This window comes from Phacochoerus africanus, chromosome 4 (genome assembly GCF_016906955.1).
Source record: "Phacochoerus africanus isolate WHEZ1 chromosome 4, ROS_Pafr_v1, whole genome shotgun sequence".
Lineage (NCBI taxonomy): Eukaryota > Metazoa > Chordata > Mammalia > Artiodactyla > Suidae > Phacochoerus > Phacochoerus africanus.
The window spans coordinates 62708480-62732581 of NC_062547.1; the positions used below are offsets into that span (position 1 = coordinate 62708480).

Here is a 24102-nt window from a genome sequence, read left to right on the forward strand (position 1 = left end):
TGTCTGCTAAGTTTTTCGAAGGAACTGTATTTCTACCTGCGCCCCCGCCCCGCCCGGAAGAGTTCAGTCTGCAAAATCTTCTGACCTTTGAGCTTTTGCATCTGGGTCTCTTTGTTAGAGCAGCTTAATGTGACCCTTAACCCAAAGAGGGGCTGGGATCCTGTCCTCTCTCATTTCTGGAGAACTTTCTTTTAATCACAATGTGTTCTTCAGGCTGCTGTGTAAGCACCAGAAGGTTAGGGATTTTGTTTGTCCCATGCCAGACCCTTAAAAGAGTGTAAACAGTACATAGTAAACAGCAAATAGTGGAAAGAATGGATGTTCAATAAATAGGTGCTGGAAGGATGAAGCAATAAACAAACGAATGAAGAGAGATATGAAGGAAGTATCTAAGACTGTGCAGGGCAGTTCAGGACGGATGGGCACTGTATTTGGACACCCTGTTGCTCCAATACTGTGGTCACAGAGTAAGAATTGGTCTCCTGCTAATGAGGGCCCTCAAAGCACCCTTCATGTCACTGTTGCGTAGGCTGTAGATGAAGGGATTCAGCATGGGTGTGACCATGGTGTACATCACTGCAGCGGCTGTGTCCTTCTGGGCTGTGTGGGAGGATGTGGGGCTGAAATAAACACCAATGAGTGTGCCATAGAACAGGGACACCACAGAGAGATGAGAACCACAAGTGGAAAAGGCCTTCTGCTTGCCTCGCGTGGATGGGATCCTCAGCACAGCGGCAAAAATGTGTGTGTAGGAGAGCAAGATGCCCACAAAGGGGGTGATGATGGGCAGGGCTCCCACAGTGTACACCATTGCGTTGTTGAGGAAGGTATCAGAGCAGGCCAGCTTCAGTAGAGGGCTGAGGTCACAGAAGAAATGGGGGACCCGGTTGTGGGTGCAGAACGAGAGGCGGGTCAGTAACACTGTGTGGGTCAAGGCATTCCCGAAGGCTGCAGCCCAGGATGCCGCCACCAGGAGGCCACAGAGCTGTGGCGTCACAGATGTGGCATAGTGCAGAGGGTGACAGATGGCCATGTAGCGGTCATAGGCCATGGCCGTCAGCAAGAAGCTGTCAATGCCAGCGAACCAGATGAAGAAGAACATCTGGGTCAGGCAGCTGGCATAAGGGATCCCTTTGTGTCCTGACACATGGTTGGCCAGCATCTTGGGGATGGTGGTGGAGGTGAAGCAAATGTCTACAAAGGCCAGGCTGGCCAGGAAGAGGTACATGGGAGTATGAAGCCGGGCATCAGTGACAATGGCCAGGATAATGAGCAGGTTCCCCAAGCCCATGACCAGATACATGCTCAGGAAGAGTATGAATAGCAGCTGCTGTTGCTTCGGGTCCTCTGAGAGGCCCAAGAGCAGGAACTCAGAGAACAAGGTGAGATTTGCCCCCTCAAGGGTCATCCTGAATCAAATCAGAAAGGAAACAGAGGAGCTGTCCAGGGTTCTGGTCAAGGCCAGCCCCTCCGTGGCACCCTGGATCTCATCCACTCTTGATAGTTCAGCCCTTCCTTAATTGCTCCCATTGCCTCCTTCAGCTGGACCCCCACCCATTTGCTGTATCATTTCCATCAGTGAACACACCATTCATTCCCCACAGTCCACCTGCAGGATGTCACCTGCAGCTTGGTGGTCAGCTCCCAAGCACACTGGCCATTTCTCACCTCTACCACCTGTATGTCTATGTCCCAGGGCTCTATTGGGCCACTGGAGCAGGCTCAGTCTGCACCCAGGGTAATGAAGAAGTGGTGAGAGTTGACACCCAAGAGTGACTTTTGGCCAGTGAGGGAGAGGCCATGTTGGGTGCATTCACTTATGAGTGAAACAGTCCTGGGGTGTATTCTCTCATGGATCCTTTGAAGGATGGCCTCCTCAGTTGCCCACAGCAGGAACCTACTCAACCATACCTTCCTCCCCCTAAAGTGCCTTGGGTTATTTCCTAAATAACCTATTCAACCTGAAGTCCTTGACCTAGCATCTGTTTTGGGGAGAATCCAAACAAAGGATGCCTCCATCCACAATAGGAGTGTGCCCATCAAATATGACGCTCCCACTTGGTGGATGCTTCTAGTGTCACAGAAATGGAACAAATGTGGAACTGCTTACATCAACCTGGATTAATCTCAGCTACAGGAGAAAACAATCATTGAAGAATGTATGCAGAATTAATGCCATGTATGTGAAGTTCCAAAGCATGCAGCGCGATTGTCTATACTGTTGGTGGACAGATCCTGTGTGGTAAAGGCGAAAAATGCGCATGGGAGTGATAAAGACTGGAGGTGGGATATTGGTTATCTCAGAGAGAGGAGCAGGGGAGGGAGAGGAAAAGGGAAAGAGAGAGGGAGAGAGGTGGGGCAGATGGGGGAGAGAGGAAGAGATGGTGGAGGAGGGAGAAAGAGTAAGAGAGAGAGGAAGCAGTGGGAGAGAGGGAGAGAGGAGGAGAGAAGAGAGAAAGAGAGGGAGAAAGAGAGACAGACAGCGAAGGGGGCAATGAGTATGGAAGCAAAGGGGATGTACACAGACATTTTACTTAAGTTGAATGATGAATACAGCTATGTTACCGCTTGACTTATGATTTATGTGGGTTTTTTTCCATACCTGAAGTACTACACACACACAGACACACATGCACACATCCCTTCCCCCTGCATATTTTGGGTCTTACCCTCCTCAAGGAACTCACTAGGAGTGAGAAGACTGGATGGGTGAGCAAAAAAAAAAAAAAAAAAAAAAAAGTTAAGAGTCCACCCCGTTCTCTGTGCAAGATCACTGTCCCTTGAGCTCGCTTCCAGAGGGTCAAGATACATCTCTTGGGTGCCCATTTGGCTGAGCCTGCCCAGCCCCCACAAACCTTCTGTCAACCCAGCTCAGGGTCTACACTCACTTCTGTTCTTCCTCTGTATCTGAGATTCCTGGGGACCCCTCTGATCCCTTGACCATCTGGGCCAGAGATTTGGGTGGCAGCCAGGTCTCCTCCAGCCCCTCATCCTGAGATTTACCTGACACTCCTCTCTTTTTCCTGATTCCTCCTCTTCTTCCCAGCACCCGACCAGATTCCTATCTTGTCAATCTTAGATTTTCAACCCATTCCTTCCCTGGTCACTTTGGCTCCAGGCTTGCTCTTCTGGTTCAGCCCCCCACAGTTGCCATCCACAGGGTGAAATGACCTGCCTTTCTCTTGCTTCAAATCTTGCCCTGGCTCCCTATTGCTCTGTTACTAATAGCTGGCATTATTTCTTGCATGCTTCCTGTGCACCTGACACTAGGACAAGCAATTCTACATGCTTCGTCTTAACTGTCTAAGACAGGCACTCTTACCTCCTTTTATAGGATGAGGAGGCTCAGAGAGAACAATCCTCTCTCCAGGATCTCATAGACTCTCTTGTTCCAAAGCCCTTAAGACTCTGTGATGCAGGACCCAGAAGCTGGAACCTCTTAGCAGGGCTCACACACTCAGGGCGCTTCAGTTTTATTTGGGCTCATTATACAGACTAATGAACTAAGGCTCAGAGAAGTAAAGTCACTTCCCCAAGGTCACACAGCAAGCCTAGCTGGTGACTCATGGCCACCCCTCTACTTGCTGTTTTCTTTCCCTGTCTACTTCCCTCTCCCCCCACTCACCTATGGAAGGCTTCCCATCAGGCTTTGGAGATGTTTGGCAGGAGGTGAGAGAGCTTTTCCTTGGAGAGTTTCCTGAAGTGTGTGCAACATGGACGGAGGTCTTCGGCCTCACAGAATGGAACACGAGGACCTGCCAGAGCCCAATTTACCCCTCCATCCTCACACCTAGGGCTCAATCCCCTGTGTCTTGTTAGGGCACCTGCTAATCGTCCTCTCCACACTCTGTCCCTGCTGGCTTGTGTCTTTGGAGAGGAGGGCAACCACAGCTTGTTCTGGGCTTTTGTCTTTATGCCTGAGCTCAGGGTCATGGGGGCTCTGGGTCTCTTTGGGAGACCTCCCTGTGGGGCTTGGGTCCAGTGGATTTGCCAAGCTCTGGGGGACCTGTCTGACCACCGAGGTATGTCCATGTTTCCCCACTGCAGGGAGCAGTGGCCTAGGAACCTTTACTTCCTAATTGAGATGAATTTCACATGACATAAGAAGTCACCATTTGAAAGTGAACAATTTGAAATTCCTGCTCTGGCACAATGGGATCCTTGATGTCTCTGTAGTGCCAGGATTTAGGTTTGATCCCTAACCCTTCGCAGTGGGTTAAAGATATGGTGTTGCCAAAGCTGCAGTAGGCTGAAACTGCCTACTGACCTGGGTACTCCATAGGCCATGGGCTGGCCAAAAAAGGAAAAAAATCAAATGATTTAGTGGCATTTTAGCACATTCACAATGTTGTTCAGCAACCACCTCTCTTTAGTTCTAAACCATCTTCATCCTCCCACCAGGAACCTTCATACCCATTAGCAGTCACTCTCTCTTTCCCCTCCCTCAGCCTCTAATCCATCCCTATGGATTTAGCTATTCTGGACATTTCATATAAATACAATCATATTATGTTTTACCCTTTACAACTGCGTTCTGTCATTCAGCATCATGTTTTTGAGGTTCGACTACATTGTAGCCTGTGTCAGTGCTTCATTCTTTTTCATGGCTGAAGTAATATTCCATTGTGTTACAATATAAACAAATTATAAACAAACCACGCTTTGTTTATCTACTCACCCACTGATAGACGTTTAGGTTGTTTCTACCTTTGAGTTACTGTGAATTGTGCTGCTATGAATATTGGCTTTCAACTGTCTGTTCAAGTCCCTGTTTTCAGTTCTTTTGGGTACATCTCTAGGATCAGAATTGTTGGGTCAGGTAGCAGTTCTATGTTAAACTTTTTGAAGGACCACCAAACTATTTGCTACAGTGGCTGCACCATTTTACTTTCCCACCAGCAATGCGTAAGTGTTCCAATTTCTACACATACAGCTGTTCTGATTTATCTTTTTTATTATTGCCACCTTAACGAGTGAAGTGGCTATCTCATTGTGTTTTTAAAATACTTTTATAGGACTTCTCTTCGTGGCGCAGCAGAAATGAATCCAACTAGGAACCATGAAGTTGCAGGTTCGATCCCAGGCCTCGCTCAGCGGGTTGAGGATCTGGCATTGCCGTGAGCTATGGTGTAAGTCGTAGACGTGGCTTGGATCTACTGTTGCTGTGGCTGTGGTATAGGCCAGCGGCTACAGCTCCGATTAGACCCTAGCCTGGGAACCTCCATATGTCATGGGTGCGGCCCTAAAAAAATATTTTATAGTGTTAAAATATACATAACATACATTTTGTACTCTTATCCTTTTTTTAAGTGTACTTATTGTTGGAGTTAAATACGTTCACATTACTGTGCAGCCATCACTACCATCCATCTCTATAATTCTTTCATCTTATAAAACTAAAAGTCTATATCTCTCAGAAACTCGCTCCCTATTCCTCCCATCCTCCAGTCAGCGGTGACCACCATTTTACTTTATATCTCTATAATTTTGACTATTTTAAGTATTTCATGTAAGTGAAAACACACAGTATTTGTTTTTCATGAGTGACTTATTTCACGTAGAATAGCTTCATATTTATCCATGTTGTAGCAAGTGTCAGAACTTCTTCCCTTTTTAGGGCTGAATAATATTCCATTGCATGTATATGCCACATTTTGCTTATCTGCTCATAAACACTCAGGTTGCTTCCACACTTTAGCTATTATAAATAATGCCGATATGAACACGTGTACAAATATCTCTTCAAGACAATGCTTTCACTTCTTTTGTGTATATACCTAGAATTGGAATTGCTGGATCACATGGTAATTCTATTTTTTATTATGTTTTCCACAGTGGCTGTACCAATTTCCGTTCCTACCAACAGTGCTCAAGGGTTCTAATTTCTCCATATCCTCCCTAACACTTACCTGTCTTTTTTTTTTTTTTTTGGTTGCATCCATGGCATATGGATCAATCTAAGCTGCAGGTGCCATTTAAGCCACAGGTGCAGAAATGCTGAATCCTTAACCTACTGCACTGCAGTGGGAATTCCTTATCTGTCTACTTTATTGCAGTTATCCTAATGGTGACTCATTGTGGTTCTGACTGGCATTCCCTGAAGAATCATCATTTTGAGCATCTTTTATGTTCCAAAATATTTTCAACCTTGCATATGTATTGGTAAAATATGTTTGAGCACATACTTCTGCTTCAATTATATTTATTCAAAAACTAAATATTTCTCCACTATAGTAGCATTATGGACATTATAAAACATGTCTCCTGTATTTAACTTAAAAAGGGGAACTTATTAGGATGAAATAAACTCTTAGTTGTTTCAAACCACTCCAAAAATAACACTAACAGTAGTTAATACTTCAAGGTACTCTGGGGCAAAAGTTAAGGGTCATGTATAGAAACACATCATAAATTACTTTTGACAATTGAAAAATATTTGACTATGTCTAATTGCAACTGATGCCTTTTCCCCTCCCAGCATGTCTGATGTAGAGGTTAGACATTTTAAGGGTTGACACATCTCTGCCAACAATTTTTGGTTCGGCATTAGGGTCAGCTTGTGGTCTTTTATGTTATGGAAGTTATTTTTGAGTATTGGTTGAAATAAAAATAGATAATACACCCTGCAAATCTACTTATTTTGGCACATGAAAACTGCATTATGCACATGAAAGTAGGCTGAAAGCTAGATTCAGCTGAGCAAATAGAAAATATTAGTAAAGTACATCTTATTTTACATTTAAAAATTTTTATATATTATTTTTTTAAAGTGTAGTTGATTTACAATGTGGTGCCAATTTCTGCTATACAGCAAAGTGATTCAGTTATGCACATTTATACATTCTCTTTTATATTATTTTCCATCACAGTCTATTCCAGGAGATTCGATATAGTTCCCTGGGCTATACAGTAGGACCTTGTTGTTTATCCATTCTAGTAATAGTTTGCAGCTATTAACTGCATGCTCCCAGCCAATCTTTCTCCCTCCCCCTTGACAACCACAAGTCTCTCCTCTATGATTCTGAGTCTCTTTCTGTTTTGTAGGTAAATTAATTTGTGCTATATTTTAGATTCCACTCATAAGTGTATCATATGGTATTTGTCTTTCTATTTCTGACTTCACTTACTATGAAAATCTCTAGTTGCATCCATGTTACTGCGAATGGCATTATTTTATTCTTTTTTAAAGGTAGAGTAGTATTCCATTGTATATATGTACCACATTTTAATCCATTCATCTGTTGATGGATATTTAGATTGTTTCCATGTGTTGGCTATTGTAAATAGTGCTGCATGAACACTAGGGTGCATGCATATTTTTGAATTATAGTTTTGTCCAGATATATGCCCAGGAGTGGGATTGCTGGATCATATCTTAGTTCTAGTTTTAGTTTTCTGAGGAACCTCCATACTGTCTTCCATGGTGGTTGTACCAATTTACATTCCCACCAACAGTAGGAACTAACAGTGTAAGAGGGTTCCTTTTTCTCCACACTCTCTCCAGCATTTGTTATTTGTGGACTTGTTAATGATGGCCATTCTGACTGTGTGAGGTGGTATCTCACTGTAAGTTTTTTTTTTTTTTGCATTTCACTAATAATTAGTGATGTTTTGCATTATTTTTATTTTTTAAAACCTTTTTGTTTTGAAATAATTTTAGACCCACATGGAAGTCAAAAGCATAATACAGAGAGGTTCCAAGTAACCTCCATTCAGCTTCCCCCAATAAAAATCTCCTACAATTATATGATTATATATATTTATATATACTTTAAATATAATTATACATTACATATTTATGTATAAATATTATATATAATTATAGGCAATTATAAAAACCAGGACATTAACATTGACACTATCAACTAAAGACCTTATTTGGAGTTCACCAATTTTAATGTGCACTCAACTGCTTTGAAACACTCTATGAAATTTTATCATTTGTTTAGATTCATAGAACCACTGCCACAATCAAGACACAGAATGTTCCATCATCCAAAGAAACTCCCTCATGCTGCCTCTTTGTAGTCAACACCCCTACACTTTCCTAACCCTTGGCAATCATAATCTGGCAGTCACAACCCCCATAACTCTGTCATTTTGAGAATGTTATGTAAATAATACCATATGGCATGTGACCTTTTGAGATTGGTTTATTTTACTCAGCATTACCCTAGAGAACCATCCAGGTTGTCACATGTATCAATAGTCTCTTCTTTTTTATTGCTGAGTTATACTCCATTGTATGGATGAAGTGCTGTTTGTTTAGACATTTGCTAGTTCAAGGACATTTAAGTTATTTCCAGCTTTTGGCTGTTACAAATATAGCTGCTCTGAATATTTATGTACTCAAATATTCAAGTTTTCATTTCTCTAGGGTAAGTACCCAGGAGTAAGATTTCTGCATTATATGGTAAGTATAGGTTGAGTTTTATAAGAAAATTGCAAACTCTTTTCCACACCATTTTACATTCCCACCAGTCATGTAGGAGGATTTTGCTACTTTGCATCCTTGTTCACACTTTTTCTTGTCAGTGTTTTAATTTAAGCCATTTTAATAGATGTGCTGTGGCATTTTATCATGGCTTTTTTTTTCTTTTTTTCCTTTTTGTCTTTTTAGGGCCACTCCCATGGCATATGGAGGTTTCCAGGCTAGGGGTCCAATCGGAGCTGTAGCTGCTGGCCTATGCCACAGCCACAGCAACGTCAGATCCGAGCCTAGTCTGGGACCTACACCACAGCTCATGGCAATGCCAGATCCTTAAACCACTGAGCGAGGCCAGGGATCGAAACTGTAACCTCATGGTTCCTAGTTGAATGCATTTCTGCTGCACCATGACCAGAACTCCTCATCATGGCTTTAACTTGCATTTCCCTAATGGCTAATGATGTTGAACATCTTTCCATGTCCTGCTTTATATAGCCTATTGGTATATCCTATTTGGTGAAGTGTACAAGTGTTCAAGTCTTTTGTCCATTCTCTAATTATTATTTTAAAATTTTTTGGAAGATAAAAACGAATGTAAATGAAAGTTCTCATTTTCTTACATTCAGGGCTACTATACAGCATAATTGCCCAGAATATACATTTTGTGCCTCTGCAGAAATTCTTGTAAAAGGAGCACTCCTAACCCATAAATAACTACACAACCTAATGACATTTTGGGTGAATGCTCAAGACAATGAATTAAGTTGACATCCTGTCAGTTTAAGAAGACAAGTCTTTCAAAATTTAATGATTTTTTAATTTTTCAGCCTTGTTTTTAGGTTTTTCATCATCACACTGTATGTTTTTTAATCTCAATTAACTTATTACATTTATAGTTGTACAATGATCATCACAATCCAACAGGATTTCTATCTAGACTTTGGAACATTTTCCCGGGCTTCTAAAAAACCGAGGGAGTGGAGGTGTATTGGCGGCTCCCAGCGTCAGAACTGGGAAATGCATATTGGAGGGTGTAGATCTTTCCTCATGTGTGGCTGCAGAAAAACAACCTTCGATGGCCTCCCAGCTCCCCCAACTCTTCTCCCATAGTTGTCTCATCTCCATGAAACCCAAATTCTTAACTAGGAGGAAGTGTCCTTCCCTCCTGACACATTCCTTTCCCACACCTTTCTACCTTTGCACCACTCATTCCCTCTCCATTCTTTTATCTACCTTACTTCTAAACCCATTTGAGGTATCATTGATATACAATATATGACACAAATTTAGAGTTCAAAATTGGATAAGTTTTGATATATGTATACATTAACAAAATAATCACTTTAAAATACTAATTACTTAAAATAATAATTTTAAATATATACTCTGCATCTTTTCCTCAGTTTCACCAATTGTTAACCTTTTCTTTCTTTACATTTTAAAGTTTCTCCATCTCTCTCTATTTTATTTCCTGAACCACTTGAGGGCAAGTTTTAGACATAATGCTCCTTTATCCCTAAATACTTTTACTGTATATTTCCTAAAAACAAGGGTATTCTCTTTAAAAAAATGGTAAATTTATCAAGTTCAAAAAATTAATCATTGGCATAATTTTATTGTCTAATAGATAATCCACATTCCAATGTGTCCTATTATCCCCAAATGTCTGTAATTTATAGCAGAATTTTTTCCCTCTGATCCAAGAGCTGGTCTAGAATCAGGTATATCTAGTTGTCCTGTTTCTTTTTTCTCCTTCATCCTAAGTGGTCCCTCAGATTTTCTTGGTCTTTCATGACATCAAACATTAAAAAAATTTACACTTACTTTTTTATTATAAAACTTTCTAATGGATACAAATATTGAGAGAGGGTTTTTTTACTTTTTGTTTTTATTTAAGTATAGTTGATTTAAATGTTGCATTAATTTCTGCTGCACAGCAAAAGATTCATATATATATGTATGAATATATATATATATTCTTTCATATATTCTTTTCCATTATGGTTTATCTCAGGATAGTGAATATAGTTCCCTGTGCTCTACAGTATAACCTTTTTGTTTATCCCTTCAATATGTCATAGTCTGCATCTACCAACCTCGAACTCCCTGTCCATCCCGCTTCCTCCTCCTCCTCCTTGGCAACAACAGGTCTGTTCTACATGTCTGCGAATCTTTTTCTGTTTTGTAGGTAGGCTCACTTGTGCCATATTTTAGATACCACATATAAGCGATATCATGTGGTATTTGTCTTTCTCTTTCTGAATTCACTTAGCATGATAATCTCTCCTTTTTCATTTCATATTTTGTTTATTTGGGTTCTCTCTCTTTTTCTTGATGACCCTGACCAGAGGTTTGTCAATTTTGTTTATCCTTTCAAAGAACCAGCTCTTGATTTATTGGTTTTTTTTCTATTGTTTATTTTTATTTATATTAATTTTTTCCCACTGTACAGCAAGGGGATCAAGTTATCCTTACATGTATACATTTTCCCCCCCACCCCTTGTTCTGTTGCAATATGAGTATCTAGATATAGTTCTCAATGCTACTCAGCAGGATCTCCTTGTAAATCTATTCTAAATTGTATCTGATAACCCCAAGCTCCCTATTCTATTGTTTTTTAAATCTCTATTTTATTTATGTCCTCTATGATTTTTATTATTTCCTTCTTTTTGCTGATTTTAAGTTTTGCTTGCTATTCTTTCTAATTCCTTTAGGTGTTAGGTTAGGTTGTTTATTTGAGATTTTTCTTACATTTCAAGGAAGGCCTGTATTGCTATGAACTTCCCTTCAAGAACTGCTTTTGCTATATCCCATAGATTTTGTTTGGTTGTCATTTGGTTTCCTCATTAACACATGGGTTTTTTAGTAGCATGTTTGTTTAGTTTCCATGTAATTTTTTTTGTCTCTTTCTCTATGGTTGATTTCTTATTTTATACCATTGTGGTCAGAAATGATGCTTGAAATAATTTCTATACTCTGAAACTTGTTGAGACTTTGTGTGTGTGTGTGTGTGTCCTAGTATGTGGTCAATCCTAAAGAATGTTCCATGTATGCTTGAAAAGAATGTGTATTCTACTTTTTTGATGTGAGGTCTGGAAGATGTCAATTAAGTCTAACTCTTCTTCCATATTATTTATGATCTCTGTTGCCTTACTGATTTTCTGTCTCAAAGATCTGTCCACAGATGTGAGTGGGGTGTTAACATCTCCTACTATTATAGTCCTATCAATTTCTCCCTTTATGTCTGTTGTCATTTGTTTTATGTATTTGGGTGCTCCCATATTGGGTGCATATATGTTGATGGATGTAATATTCTCTCCTTATATAGAGAATTCTTTTATTGTTATATAGTGTCCTTCTTTATCTTTCTTTATAGCCTTTGTTTTAAAGTCTATTTTGTCTGATATGAGTATTGTAACCCCCACTTTTTTATCATTTTCACTGAGAGAGATTTACAATGAGCCTTAGTGTGCCTGTCACCAAAATCCGACAGTTCTCAAAAATTTAAGGGCAATTTTGATTACATTTGGGCCCATATGGATAATCTAGGATAATCTTATTTTAAGGTCAGCTGGTTAGCAAACTTAATTCCATCTATAACTTTATTTCCTCTTTAAACTACAACCTAATATATTCACAGGCTCTGGGGATTACAACATAGGCATATTTTTTGGGGGGCATTATTCTGCTTACCCAAGACTCAGAAACTCAATAGATTCTCTGATGTTCACAGTGTTTTGTTTTGTTTTTGTTTTTTGGCTGCACCTGCAGCATGTGAAATTTCCCAGGCCAGGGATCAAAACTGAGCTGCAGTTGTGGCCCATGGCACAACTGCAGCAATGCCAGATCCTTAATCTGTTTCACCACAAGGGAACTTCCTATCATGGTGTTTTTTTTTTTTATTTCCAAAGTCACACCCAAATTCTCATCACTGAAACAGAGAAACCCAAAACATATGGATAGAAAAGGACATTTTACAAATTCAGGTCTGTGAGGCTATGGTTTCCTACCAAAATAAGAAAAAATTCAGCTAATTTATATAACAGAAACCTGGGGAATATTTGTGGGGAACAATTCTAAAAGTTCTATACCAAAGAAAAAAGGAGGTAATATTGAATGAGCCTGCAGTTACTTATATGTATGAAATTATTAGGAATTCTGAGTTCAAGGAGCTAGGAATCACTCTAATAATTTGCTCAGTTGGTTAACAAAGAGAAACTTGGATGCCATTGTGGTATACATTTAATAAGACTGAGATTCAGGAACTTGGTGTGACTGAAAGGTAAAAATCAAAGGTAAAAATCCTAAGGAAATAGGAAAGTTAAAGTATGGCTATTATGTGCAAGCTTCCCATTGCCCATCCTTGCCCTAAACCGCCCAGGGAGTTTCAGAAAACACTCTCTCCCTTAGGAATTAAGAAATGCCTCGGTAATGATGACATGAGCAACTTTGAAAAGCTCTGCAGGCTAGGAATATGCTTTCATTGAAGAGGGATTCCTGATTTTAATAGAGATGATAGGATTCTGGAATTGCAGCCAATTATGGTAAGGGCACAATTACAGTAATGGGCAGCAGAATTGGAGAAGTAATCAGCCAATTTTTACCTACAGGGACCTTTGATTATAGCTAATTGGTCATGGTGTCCTTAGAACTGAAATATGAGTCTTGTGGACAGAAACTCAGCTTGAGTCAACACAATGGACATTCATAATTCTCTGACTGGCATTAGTTCCCATATCTGTACAGCCTTGTGTGAAATGGAGGCTGGGCTTTCTTTATAAAGAACGCCACAACACTGTCGCAAGTTACTCAAGAGGACTCACAACCACTAACAGGGAGAGGAGAAACATGTAGACTTTTCAGGAACTGCTAGATGCTGGCTCATGTGTATGCTACTCCCTTAAGACCCAAAATGCTTTTGTGAGCTACCAGCAAAAGTCAAGGCTTATGGAGTTCAGGGATTGGATGGAATTTTGACCTGAGTTTATCTCAGTAGATCTAGTTGGACTTCAGAACCAATTACTGAACACACAGTTGGCATGTACACAGTCAGCAGCTGGCAGAATCCCAGCACTGACAATGTGATTCATGGAAGAAGGCTCTCATAGTTATTAGGGCCAAATAAACTCTTCTGATTACCAAAACCTGCAGAAATCCAAAAGATCATTCAAAAATCAGACTTGAAATATGCAGAGATGGTGATTCCTACCACATTCCCGCTTAACTTGCCTGTTTGGGCCTGTGAAGAAAACATATGGATCTTGGGGGACATTATGGATTCTTTAAAATTTAATCAAGCAGTGATCCTAAATTCAGTCTCTACTCCAGACATGACCCGGAGCACATCAACATAGCCCCTGGAACCTGGTATCTGGTATGTAACTTTTGATCTGTCAAGCACTCTTTTTCCCTCCATACAAATTATCAAGGACAACCAGAAGGATTTTAGGGTCACCTAGCAGGAAGAGCAGTGCTCTGTCACCTTCTTACTAAGTTGATCATCCATCTCACAGATTATCACTCTGTTCCAGTATTGATTACATCATGTTGATCTGACTTGAACAACAGGACATAGCAAGCAGTCTAGGTTTCTTATTAAGACACATAGATGCCAGGGGTGGAAAGTAAACTGTTTGGAAATTCAAGAGCCTTCTCCCTTGAAGTTGTTATATTTTAAAAATTTCTCTTGAGACTTTCTCCTTGACTTATGGATTATTTAGAAATACATTGTTTAGCTTCCAACTGTTTGAAGACTTTTCCTCCTGTCTTCTGTTATTGGTTACAGTTTGATTCCATTGTGATCAGAGCATACATTCTGTATTATTTCAGTTCTTTTAAAGTTTGGTGTAGTTTGTTTTATGTCTCATGATATGGTCTGTATATGTTCTATGGACACTTTGAAAGAATACATTTTCTCCTGTTGTTGGGCGGAGAATTCCATAAATGTTGAATAGATCCCATTAGTTGATGGTGCTATTGAATTCTTTTGAATCATTCATTGATTTTCTGTGTAGTTGTCTATCAATTATTGAGAGAGGGGGTGTTGAAATCTTGGACTGTAATTGTGGATTTGTTGATTCCTCCTTTCAGTTCTATCAGTTTTTGCTTCACACATATTGCGGCTTTGTTATTTGGCACACATGCGTTTAGGGTTGCTATATCTTCTTTTATCATTATACAATGTCACTGTCTCTGATGATGTATTTGCTCTGAATATACTCTGATATTAATATAGTCACACTTGCTCTCCTTTCATTAATATTTGCATATGTATTTTCCCATCCTTTTATTTTTAATTTGACTATACAGTCATATTTGAAGTGAATTTCTTGTAGGCTACATATATTTGGGTTATGTTTTAAAACATATAAAACATATAAAAATATTCTGTCAATCTCTTTTAATTTATGTACTTAGGCCTTTTACCCCTAATATACTTACTGATACATATGGGCCTAAATCTTCCATTTTATTTGTTGTTTATATTTGTTCACTGTTTTTCACTTGACTGTTTTCTTTTTCCTGCCTTAGAATTCCATATTGATTCCATAGTGTTTCTGAGTGTATCTCTTTGTATAGGTTTTTTAATTGTTTACTATAGGTGTTACATTATATATATATATAGCTTATCACAGTTAATTGATATATATAAAACTTATCATTTTACCAGTTTGAATGAAATATAGCAACTTCCTTTTACATATCTTAGCCTTCCTCTTTTGATAATATAATTGTTTTAAACATTTCCTCTACATACATTTGGAACCTCAGTTGGCAGTGTCATAATTTTTGCATCAACCATCAAATATACTCAAGGGGAGAAGGAAAGTATATTATATTTACTCATATTATTTTTACCTGCTTCTTTATTTTTGACATTACAAGGTTCCTTTAGGAAAATTATTTCCTTTGTTTGTCTGTTTACAATTTTCTAATTTGCTCTTTTCCTTTCTGTAGGCTGGGTAAGCAAGTAATAACAACCATCATAATAATGCTATTATTTATTATATGTTTTATATGTGCTATACAGTGTTAGGGACTTTTACATCTGATCTCTAACTTTGGGGATTTTTATGCAAATATACTTATTTTACAAATGAGGAAACTGAAGCTCCAGGAGTATTAATAACTTGTTTAAGAGAACCACAATTGTTAGAATCACAATTAAAGTAAGAATTGATGTCCAGAGTGAAACTTGGGGCTCTATCCATAAAAAGTTTGCATAATTTTCATAACAAAGAACTTGCAACATCTATTTTGACTACTTAGTAGTATTTTAACTTTTCCTTCTTGCTGGGTGCAGACAGGTGGGTTTGTTACCCTTTGATGAAGGCACTCAGATGAGGTACTCTTTGCCTAAATTCATTACTCTAAATGCATGTGTCAGCATGTATTTTTCTTCATGTTCAGAGAACTTTCTTTAGATGTTCTTTTAGAGTAGGTCTGCTAGAGATACATTTTCTTAGTTTTCTTTCATCTGAGAATGTCTTAATTTCTCCTTCATTTCTAAAGGATATTTTTGCTGGATTCACAGTTCTTTTCTTTTAGCATCTGAGCAAATATTGTGCCATTTCTTTCTGGCCTCATGGTTTCTGATGAGAAATCCACTGTCACTCCTTATTGCTTTCCCCTGTAGATAAGGCATAAATTTTCTGCCTGGTCTTGAGATTTTTCTTTATCTTTAATTTTCAGGAATTTAATTATGATGTATCTTGGCAGCTTGGATTTCTTTAGGTTTATTCTATTTGGAGTTCACCAAGCATCACTTTTCTATGTCTCTTGCCATTTTAGGGAAGATTTTTATCTGTTAGCTGTTCTTTCTTTTCTTTTCTTTTCTTTTCTTTTCTTTTTTTTTTGCTTTTTAGGGCCACGCCTGTGGCATATGGAGGTTCCTAGGTTAGGGGCTGAATTGGAGTTACAGCCGCCAGCCTAAGCCGCAGCCACAGCAACACAGGATCCAAGCTGCCTCTGTGACTTACACCACACTTCACAGCAATGCCAGATCCTTAACCCACTGAGTGAGGCCAGGGATCAAACCCTCAACCTCATGGTTTCTAGTCAGATTCATTTCTGCTGTGCCACGATGGGAACTCCCAGCTGTTATTTCTTTATGTACTTTTTAAAGCCCACTGGACTAAGATCTGGCAGACTCCAGAACTCTTGCTCTTTCTTTATGTTTCTACCTGTTTTACCTCTCCTACTTACCTGGAAGCTGATTTATGAGGTCAGGCACTAACCTCAGGGTGAAATATACATCTCTGCCTTCTGAATCTGGAGATATCCGTGGAACAGCAAGCTGGGTTGCATGTAGAATGGGGTCCAGGGCTTTGAATGATGGTGAGGTATTTCTGAGGTTCCTCAGGAAAGAGCTTTAGCATCTCTACCTCAATCCTTGTACCCTGGGCTGAGCCCACAAATGCCTTGTTAGGAATCCAGATACCAAATAATATTTACCCTAAATGGAACCACTCCTGGGTGTGGCTTCTTGGGCAAAGATAGAAACACACATCATTTCTTTCTTTTTCCTTTTCCTCCACTTATTTTAAGCCTAGGGTAGTGAGAGACCCTTATCTCAGAGGTAGTTGTTTTGGGGGAGAAAGAGCTTCGAGGGTCCTAGAAATGGCAGAATTCCCTTGGTGCTTCTGGGTCATTTATAGCTAATCAGTGGTGCCCTTCTCCTGCTTAAAACCACACTGTGGCTCCCCTCCCTAGATAGGGTCACTGCAATTTTTGGACACAGATTTTTGTAAGTAAAAGCTTTTGAATGATATATTCATGCTTACTCATAAATTATGTAATCTACTACAGAGACCATGCATAATATTTTATAACCATGCCCAGTAAATATTAATTTAAAGAAGAAAGAATGAAATAAATCTTATTTAGATGGATTTATAATTATGGGAGTTTTATAATATTCCTAGTTTTACTTCAAGGCACATATCATGATTAATGTAATGAATAAAAATCTGCATATCTGATAGTCCTCTTGGTGTTTCTGAGGTTTTTTTTTTTAGGGGTGTGGGGGACTGATTTCTATCCCAGTTACCAATTGCTGTGTAACAAATAACTCCAAAATTACTGGATTAAAACAACAATGACATTTATTTAGCTTCTGAATTTCTTTCTTTTTTAAGGTAGAATTTTTTCTTCCAGCTTTATTAAGGTATAATTGACAGACAAAATTGCATGTTTAGGGTGTACATCATGACGATTTGATATATGTACACTTTGTGAAGTGATTACCAGAAGAAAATTAATCAACACATCCGCCACCTCACATAGTTACCATTTTTTTCTTTTGCTGGTAAGAATGCTTAAGACCTACTCTTTTAGAGAATTATAAGTGTACAGTACAATAATATTAACTATAGTCCATGCTGTACATTAGATTTTCAGAACTGATTCAGACCAACATCTCCCCATCCTTTCCCCTCCCAGTCCTGGCAACCGCCATTCTACACTGTTTCTGTGAGTTTGACATTTTCTTAATTTTAATTTTTTAGATTCCACTGATGAATGAAATCAGAAAATATTTGTCTTTCTCTGGCTTATTTCACTTAGCATATTGTTCTCCAGTTTCATCTATATTATGTGGTTCTTTTTATGGCTAATATTCCAATGCATTAGCTCTATTTATTTATGTATAGGCATAGATATATATCACATTTTATTTATCCTCTCATCTGTCAAAAGACACTTAGGTTTTTTCCACATCTTGGCTATTGTGAATAATGCTGCAATGAACATAGGAATGCAGACATCTTTTTGAACTAAAGGCCACCATCCCTGATGAATATAGACACAAAAATCTTCAACAGAATACCAGCAAACTGAATTCAACAGCACATTAAAACTATCACATACCATAATCAAGTGGGATTTACCCTTGGGAATTTCAACATATGAAAATACCACATCATGTTGCTGCAAATGGCATTATTTCGTTCTTTTTTATGACCGAGTAGTATTCCATTGTGTATATATACACCACATCTTCCTAATGGATTAACAATGAGATCCTGCTGTGTAGCATTGAGAACTATGTCTAGATACTTACAACGCAGCACAACAATGGGAGAAAAAAATTATGTATACATATATGTGTAACCAGGTCCCCATGCTGTACAGTAGAAAAAAAAAGTGTGTTGGGGGAAATAACAATAAAAAATACATTAAAAAAACCCCACATCAACAGAATGAATGACAAAAGTCACATAATCATCTCAATAGATGCAGAAAAAGAATTTGACAAAATTCAAAATATTTTCATGATAAAAATTCTTAACAAATTAGGTATAGAAGGAATATACCTGACATAATAAAGGCAATATATGCTAAGCCCACAGCTAACATCATTCTCAACAGGGAAAGTTTGAAATCTTTTACTCTAAGATCAGGAATGAGACAAGGATGCCCATGGTTACCACTCCTGTTAATATAGAATTGAAAGTTCTTGCCAGAGAAATTAGGCAAGAAAAAAGAAATAAAAGTCATCCAAATATAAAAGAAGTAAAGCTGTCTTTGTTTGCTTTTGAATTTCAATTTGAGATGTCATGGTGTGTTTGCTCGTCTCTTTCATTCAAAGTCTGAGGGCTAGAATCATTCGAAGGTACACTTTATTCTGATTGTTGACTAGACCTTAGCTGAGACTGGGCTGGAAACCTACAGGTGGCACTTCCATGTGACAGCCTAGCATCTTTATAACATATTGGCTAGTTTCCAAGAGTGAGCATCCCAACAGGACCAGGTGGAATCTGTACTGCCATTAGTAACTCAGCCTTGGAAGTCACATAATATTCCTCTGCCATAGCCATAGATCTCTGCATATTCAAGTGGAGGGAACTTAGAACCTCACTTCTTGAGGAAGGAGTATCAACATTATATTGTAAGGACAATATGTGGGATGGCAGGTATTGGTAGGGTCAATCCTGGAAAATGTAATGTGCCAAAGCAGCTGATTACATTAATTTCCCTTGGCATTTGCCAAGTGAAGGATCTTAGCTTAGTCATATTCTTTTTTTTTTAAGGGGATCTCATGTTGAAGTTCCTATACCAGGAGTAAAATCAGAGCTGTAGCTGCCAGCCTATACCACAGCCACAGCAATGCCAGATCTGAGCCGCATCTGCAAACTACACTACAGCTCACAGCAACGCTGGATCCTTAACTCACTGAGTGAGGCCAGGGATTGAAGCTGTGTCCTCATGGTTACTAGTTGGGTTTGTTACTGCTGAGCCATGACAAGAACTCCTTAGTCATATTTTTAAGTATGGTGCTTATGTTATTAAAATTAATTTTGGTACGTGGTTTTCTTTCAAGAATTTCTTAAGCCACTTGTCCATTATGTAAAGATTGGTTTAATTAAATATGGGTATCTCAACCAATCCATGTACTCCACCAGGGATGCCACCTCCTATAAAGCAAACTGTAATGCACTCATATTAAATATATACATATTTCTCCATAAAATAGGAAATTATTGTTTTTTTCTTGAAATAATTTTGTTTCTATGAGTAGATTACTTCCTTAACCCTTAGTAGATAATTTGAACATCCAAAGACTTTCCCATGAATTTGAAAAGCAAAAAAAGCAAAAAATTTTTTCATTGGAATGGTTTTTTTTTTAAACAGGAGAATTTTTTTTTACTAAAGTGAGAGTTTTTCCCCCCATTTTTCAACTTTTTATTTTGAAATAGATCTAGTCATAAGAAGTTTCAAAAACTGTACAGGAATCCAGTGTATGGTTTACTCAGTATCACTCAATAGTTAAATCTTTACACTGTTACAATAGTTACATAATTATAACACAAGTTCAAAACCAGGAAAATCACACTGGTACAATGTGTGTGTATAGTTGTAGGCAATTTTGTCACATGTGTGGATTTGTGTGGCCACCACAATAAGGATAGAGAACTGTTCTACATCATGAAGATCCTTCACAGTACCTCTGTGCAGTTGCACATACCATCCTCCTTCAAATCTCTAGAAACCACTAATCTGTTTTCCATCTCTATAATTTTATTTTGAGGGTGTCACAGAGGTGGAAGCTACATACGTCATACAGTATGAAACCTTTTGTGACCGACCTTTTGCACTCAGCATAATGCCTTTGAGATTCATTCAGGTTGTTTCATGTATTTTGGTGTTTGGTTCGTTTTTCATTGCTGTGTGTGTTGTCCTCCCTCACTCTTTCTCTGCGCAACTCATATGTTGGTGTCCTAACTTCCAGCACCTCAGAAAATGACCTTATTTGGCTATAGGGTCTTTACTGAGGTAATTGAGTTAAAATGGATTCATAAAGATATGCGTTAATCCAAGTATGATTGGTGTCCTTATAAGAAGAGGAAATTTGAACACAGAGGTACACACTGAAGGAAGATGTGAAGACACAGGGAGAAGACATCTTCAGACTAAGGAGAGAAGCCTGGAACAGACACTTCCCTTATGGCCCTTGGAAGGAGCCAAACCTGCCAACACTTTGATCTAAGACTTCTGATCTCCTGAAAAATAAATTTCCATTGTTTAAGTCACCCAGTTTATGGTAATTTGTTAAGGCAGCCCTTGCAAACTAATACATAGTAGTATCCCATTGTATGGATGTACCAGAATTTGTTTGACCATTCATCTATTGATGGACATTTCTGTTATTTCCAGTTTTTGGATATTTCCAGTAAAGCTGCTGTGAATATTTGTGTGCGGGTTTTCATGTGAGTGGGCTATAATGGTATTTTTATAAATACTAAAGCCAACAATGAGTGAAGTTGACATAACACTTCACTTGGTAGTCATTTCCTTTTTCTTTTTTTTTTGTCTTTTTGTCTTTTTTGGGCTGCACCTGTGGCATATGGTTCCCAGGCAAGGGGTAGAATTGGAGCTGTAGCTGCTGACCTAAGCCACAGCCATAGAAATGCCAGATCTGAGCCGCATCTGCGACCTACACCACAGCTCAGGACGACGCTGGATCCTTAACCCATTGAGCGAGGCCAGGGATTGAACCCTCAGCCTCATGGTTCCTAGTCAGATTCGTTTCCACTGCGCCATGACGGGAACTCCAGTAGTCATTTCTTTAAACATTTATTGACCTCAATTTTATGGTTTTCCATTTGTGTTTTGGAGCAAAACTCTGCTTCATATTTTGTATCGCTGGACTGCAATTATTTTCGTATTCTCCTGGGAAACTTCAGAGTCGGGGCAGGCATTGCCCAGATTTGATGTTTGAGGAGAGAAATAGCTGAGCCTGGTTAGATGACTAATGGTGAAATATGCCCCAGAGAATATTTTATAATGACTTACTGTATTTGATTATGAAATATTATCATCCCTTAGCGACTCTGTGGAATATACACCATGGCAGATTCAGGGATCAATATGAATGAGGTTGAGGAATGAATTCATCCACAGCATTTGAAAGACTTCTCAGTGATAGGCCCAATCACTGCTGGTGCTTCATAGTCACCTCATCCTCTCATGGTTGCCTCCTTCCTCCCTCCCCATGAAACTCCAAACACCCCTCCCCTTTTTTTTTTGTCTTTTTGCTTTTTCTAGGGCCGCTCCTGCGGCATATGGATGTTCCCAAGCTAGGGGTCTAATTGGAGATATAACCACAGCAACACCAGATTTGAGCCATGACTGCAACCTACACCACAGCTCACAGCAACACTGGATCCTTAACCCACTGAGCAAGGCCAGGGATCGAACCGGCAATCTCATGGTTCCTAGTCGGATTCGTTAACCACTGAGCCACGACGGGAACTCCGAAACTCTAAACCCTTTGAATGAAGAGTTTGTTCAAATACAAATATATTATCCTGCTTTATATCCCCTTGTCTTTGCACTTGCTGTTCCCATTTTCCTTTCCTCCCTCCTTTAAATTTCTTTTTTTAAGGTACAATTTGTATACAGTAAAATGCACAGCACTTAAGCAAGAACAGAGTAGAAAATGCATTTACCCATGTTATTGCTACCCAAATCAAGATATAGAACATTCCCATCACCCCAGAAACTTCCCTCTTGCCTCTTTCCAGTCAACCCCATCCTACCATCAGCAGAACAACAGTTATGGCTTTTACCACCATAGATTAGATTGTTACATACTCTTGTGTCCGGTTTCTTTCATTTGGTATAATGTTTTTGAGATTTTCTTTTTGCTCTTCTCCTTCCTCTTCTCCTTCTTCTTATCCTTCTCCTTCTTCCATCTTTAGTATTATTGTATTTATTTCCAATGTTTTTTTTTGCACTTTTAATACAGCTTAATTGAGATACAATTTACATACCATAAAATTCAATAGCTTTGGGTAATTAAAATCTCAGGGTTATACAACAACTACCATTATCCAATTTTAGGACATTTTATATTTGAAAAAAAAATCATGTACCCATTAGCAGTTTCTCCCCATTTCTTCCTAGTCCCACTAGCCCTAGACAAATTCTAATCTGTTTTCTGCCTCTAGAGATTTGTCTATTCTGGACATTTCATCTAAATGGAATCATTTAGATGAAAAAAATTTCATTTTAGATGAAAAATATTTGTGATCTTTTATGACTGGCTTCTTTTACTTAGATAATATTGTTTGCAGGATTCATCCATGTTGCAGCATGTATCAGAGTTTGGGATTAGAAGATATGAATTACTATATATAAAATAGATAAACAACAAGGTCCTACTGTATAACACAGGGAACTGTATATAATATCTTGTAATAAACTATAATGGAAAATAATACAAAGGTAAAATAAAAATGGGGAAATGATCTAAATAAACTTTCCTCTAAAAAGAATATATGAATGGCCAATAAGCACATGAAGATATGCTTGGCAACATTAGAAGGGAAATGCCAATCAAAACTACAATGAGATATCATTTCATACACACTAGGGTAGCTATAATCAAAACAAGCAAGAGTTGTACACATTGGCAAGGATTCCATTAGGTGTGTGTCTAAGTGAAATGAAAAGTTTCTTCCTTGCAAAAACTAGTGCACAAATATTACTAGTAGCATAATAGCCCCAAAGTGGAAACAATTCAAATGTCAGAGGATAATAGGTTATGAAAGTGTGGTAGACAAATACAATGGAATAAAAATAAATGAAGTATTATATGTGCACATTCTTTTTATTGCTAGGTAATATTCCATTGTATGACTATAATATGCTATGTTTATACATTCCCCATTCTGTTGATGGATATTTGGTCTGTTTCAACTTTTGTGTATTATAAATAAAGCTGCTATGAACATTTTTGTACAAGTCAAGGCTTCTTGCATCATGTCTTTTAGATATTTATGTGAACATTGAATTATTGGCTACAGGTGGACCAACAATAGAAACTTCCAAACAATTTTCCAAAGTGATTGCACCACTTTATACCCCTTACGAGCAAAGTTGGAACATTCCAGTTGTTCTATATCCTTGTCAACCCTTGGCATCGCCAATCTTTGAAAATTTCCCCAAACAATGTGAAATAATATTGTAATGTTACTTTGCCTTTCCTTGATAACTAATGATTTTAGATGTTTTCACGTGCTTATTTGTTATTCATATCTCTTCTTTTGTGATGTGTCTTTTTAAACTTTTGCCCATTTTATTTAAATTATTGATTTGTGGGGATTCTTTACATATCTATATATAAATTTGTTGTTAGATATATTATTTAAAATGTTTTTCTCAATTTGTTT

The 24102-nt window shown here is 38.4% G+C and overlaps 1 protein-coding gene across 1 annotated transcript; it reads right to left on the minus strand.

The window, feature by feature from the left end:
• Positions 1-460: 460 nt before the first annotated feature.
• On the minus strand, positions 461-1408 carry LOC125124596 (olfactory receptor 1361-like). The gene has a single exon (XM_047774662.1). It carries the CDS (start codon positions 1406-1408, stop codon positions 461-463), a length of 948 nt encoding a protein of 315 aa, XP_047630618.1.
• Between the last annotated feature and the right edge of the window lie 22694 nt (positions 1409-24102).

What these genes read in the sequence shown, in the direction of transcription:
- LOC125124596 (XM_047774662.1), bottom strand. Translation starts at nt 1,408, where the DNA reads ATGACCCTTGAGGGGGCAAATCTCACCTTGTTCTCTGAGTTCCTGCTC.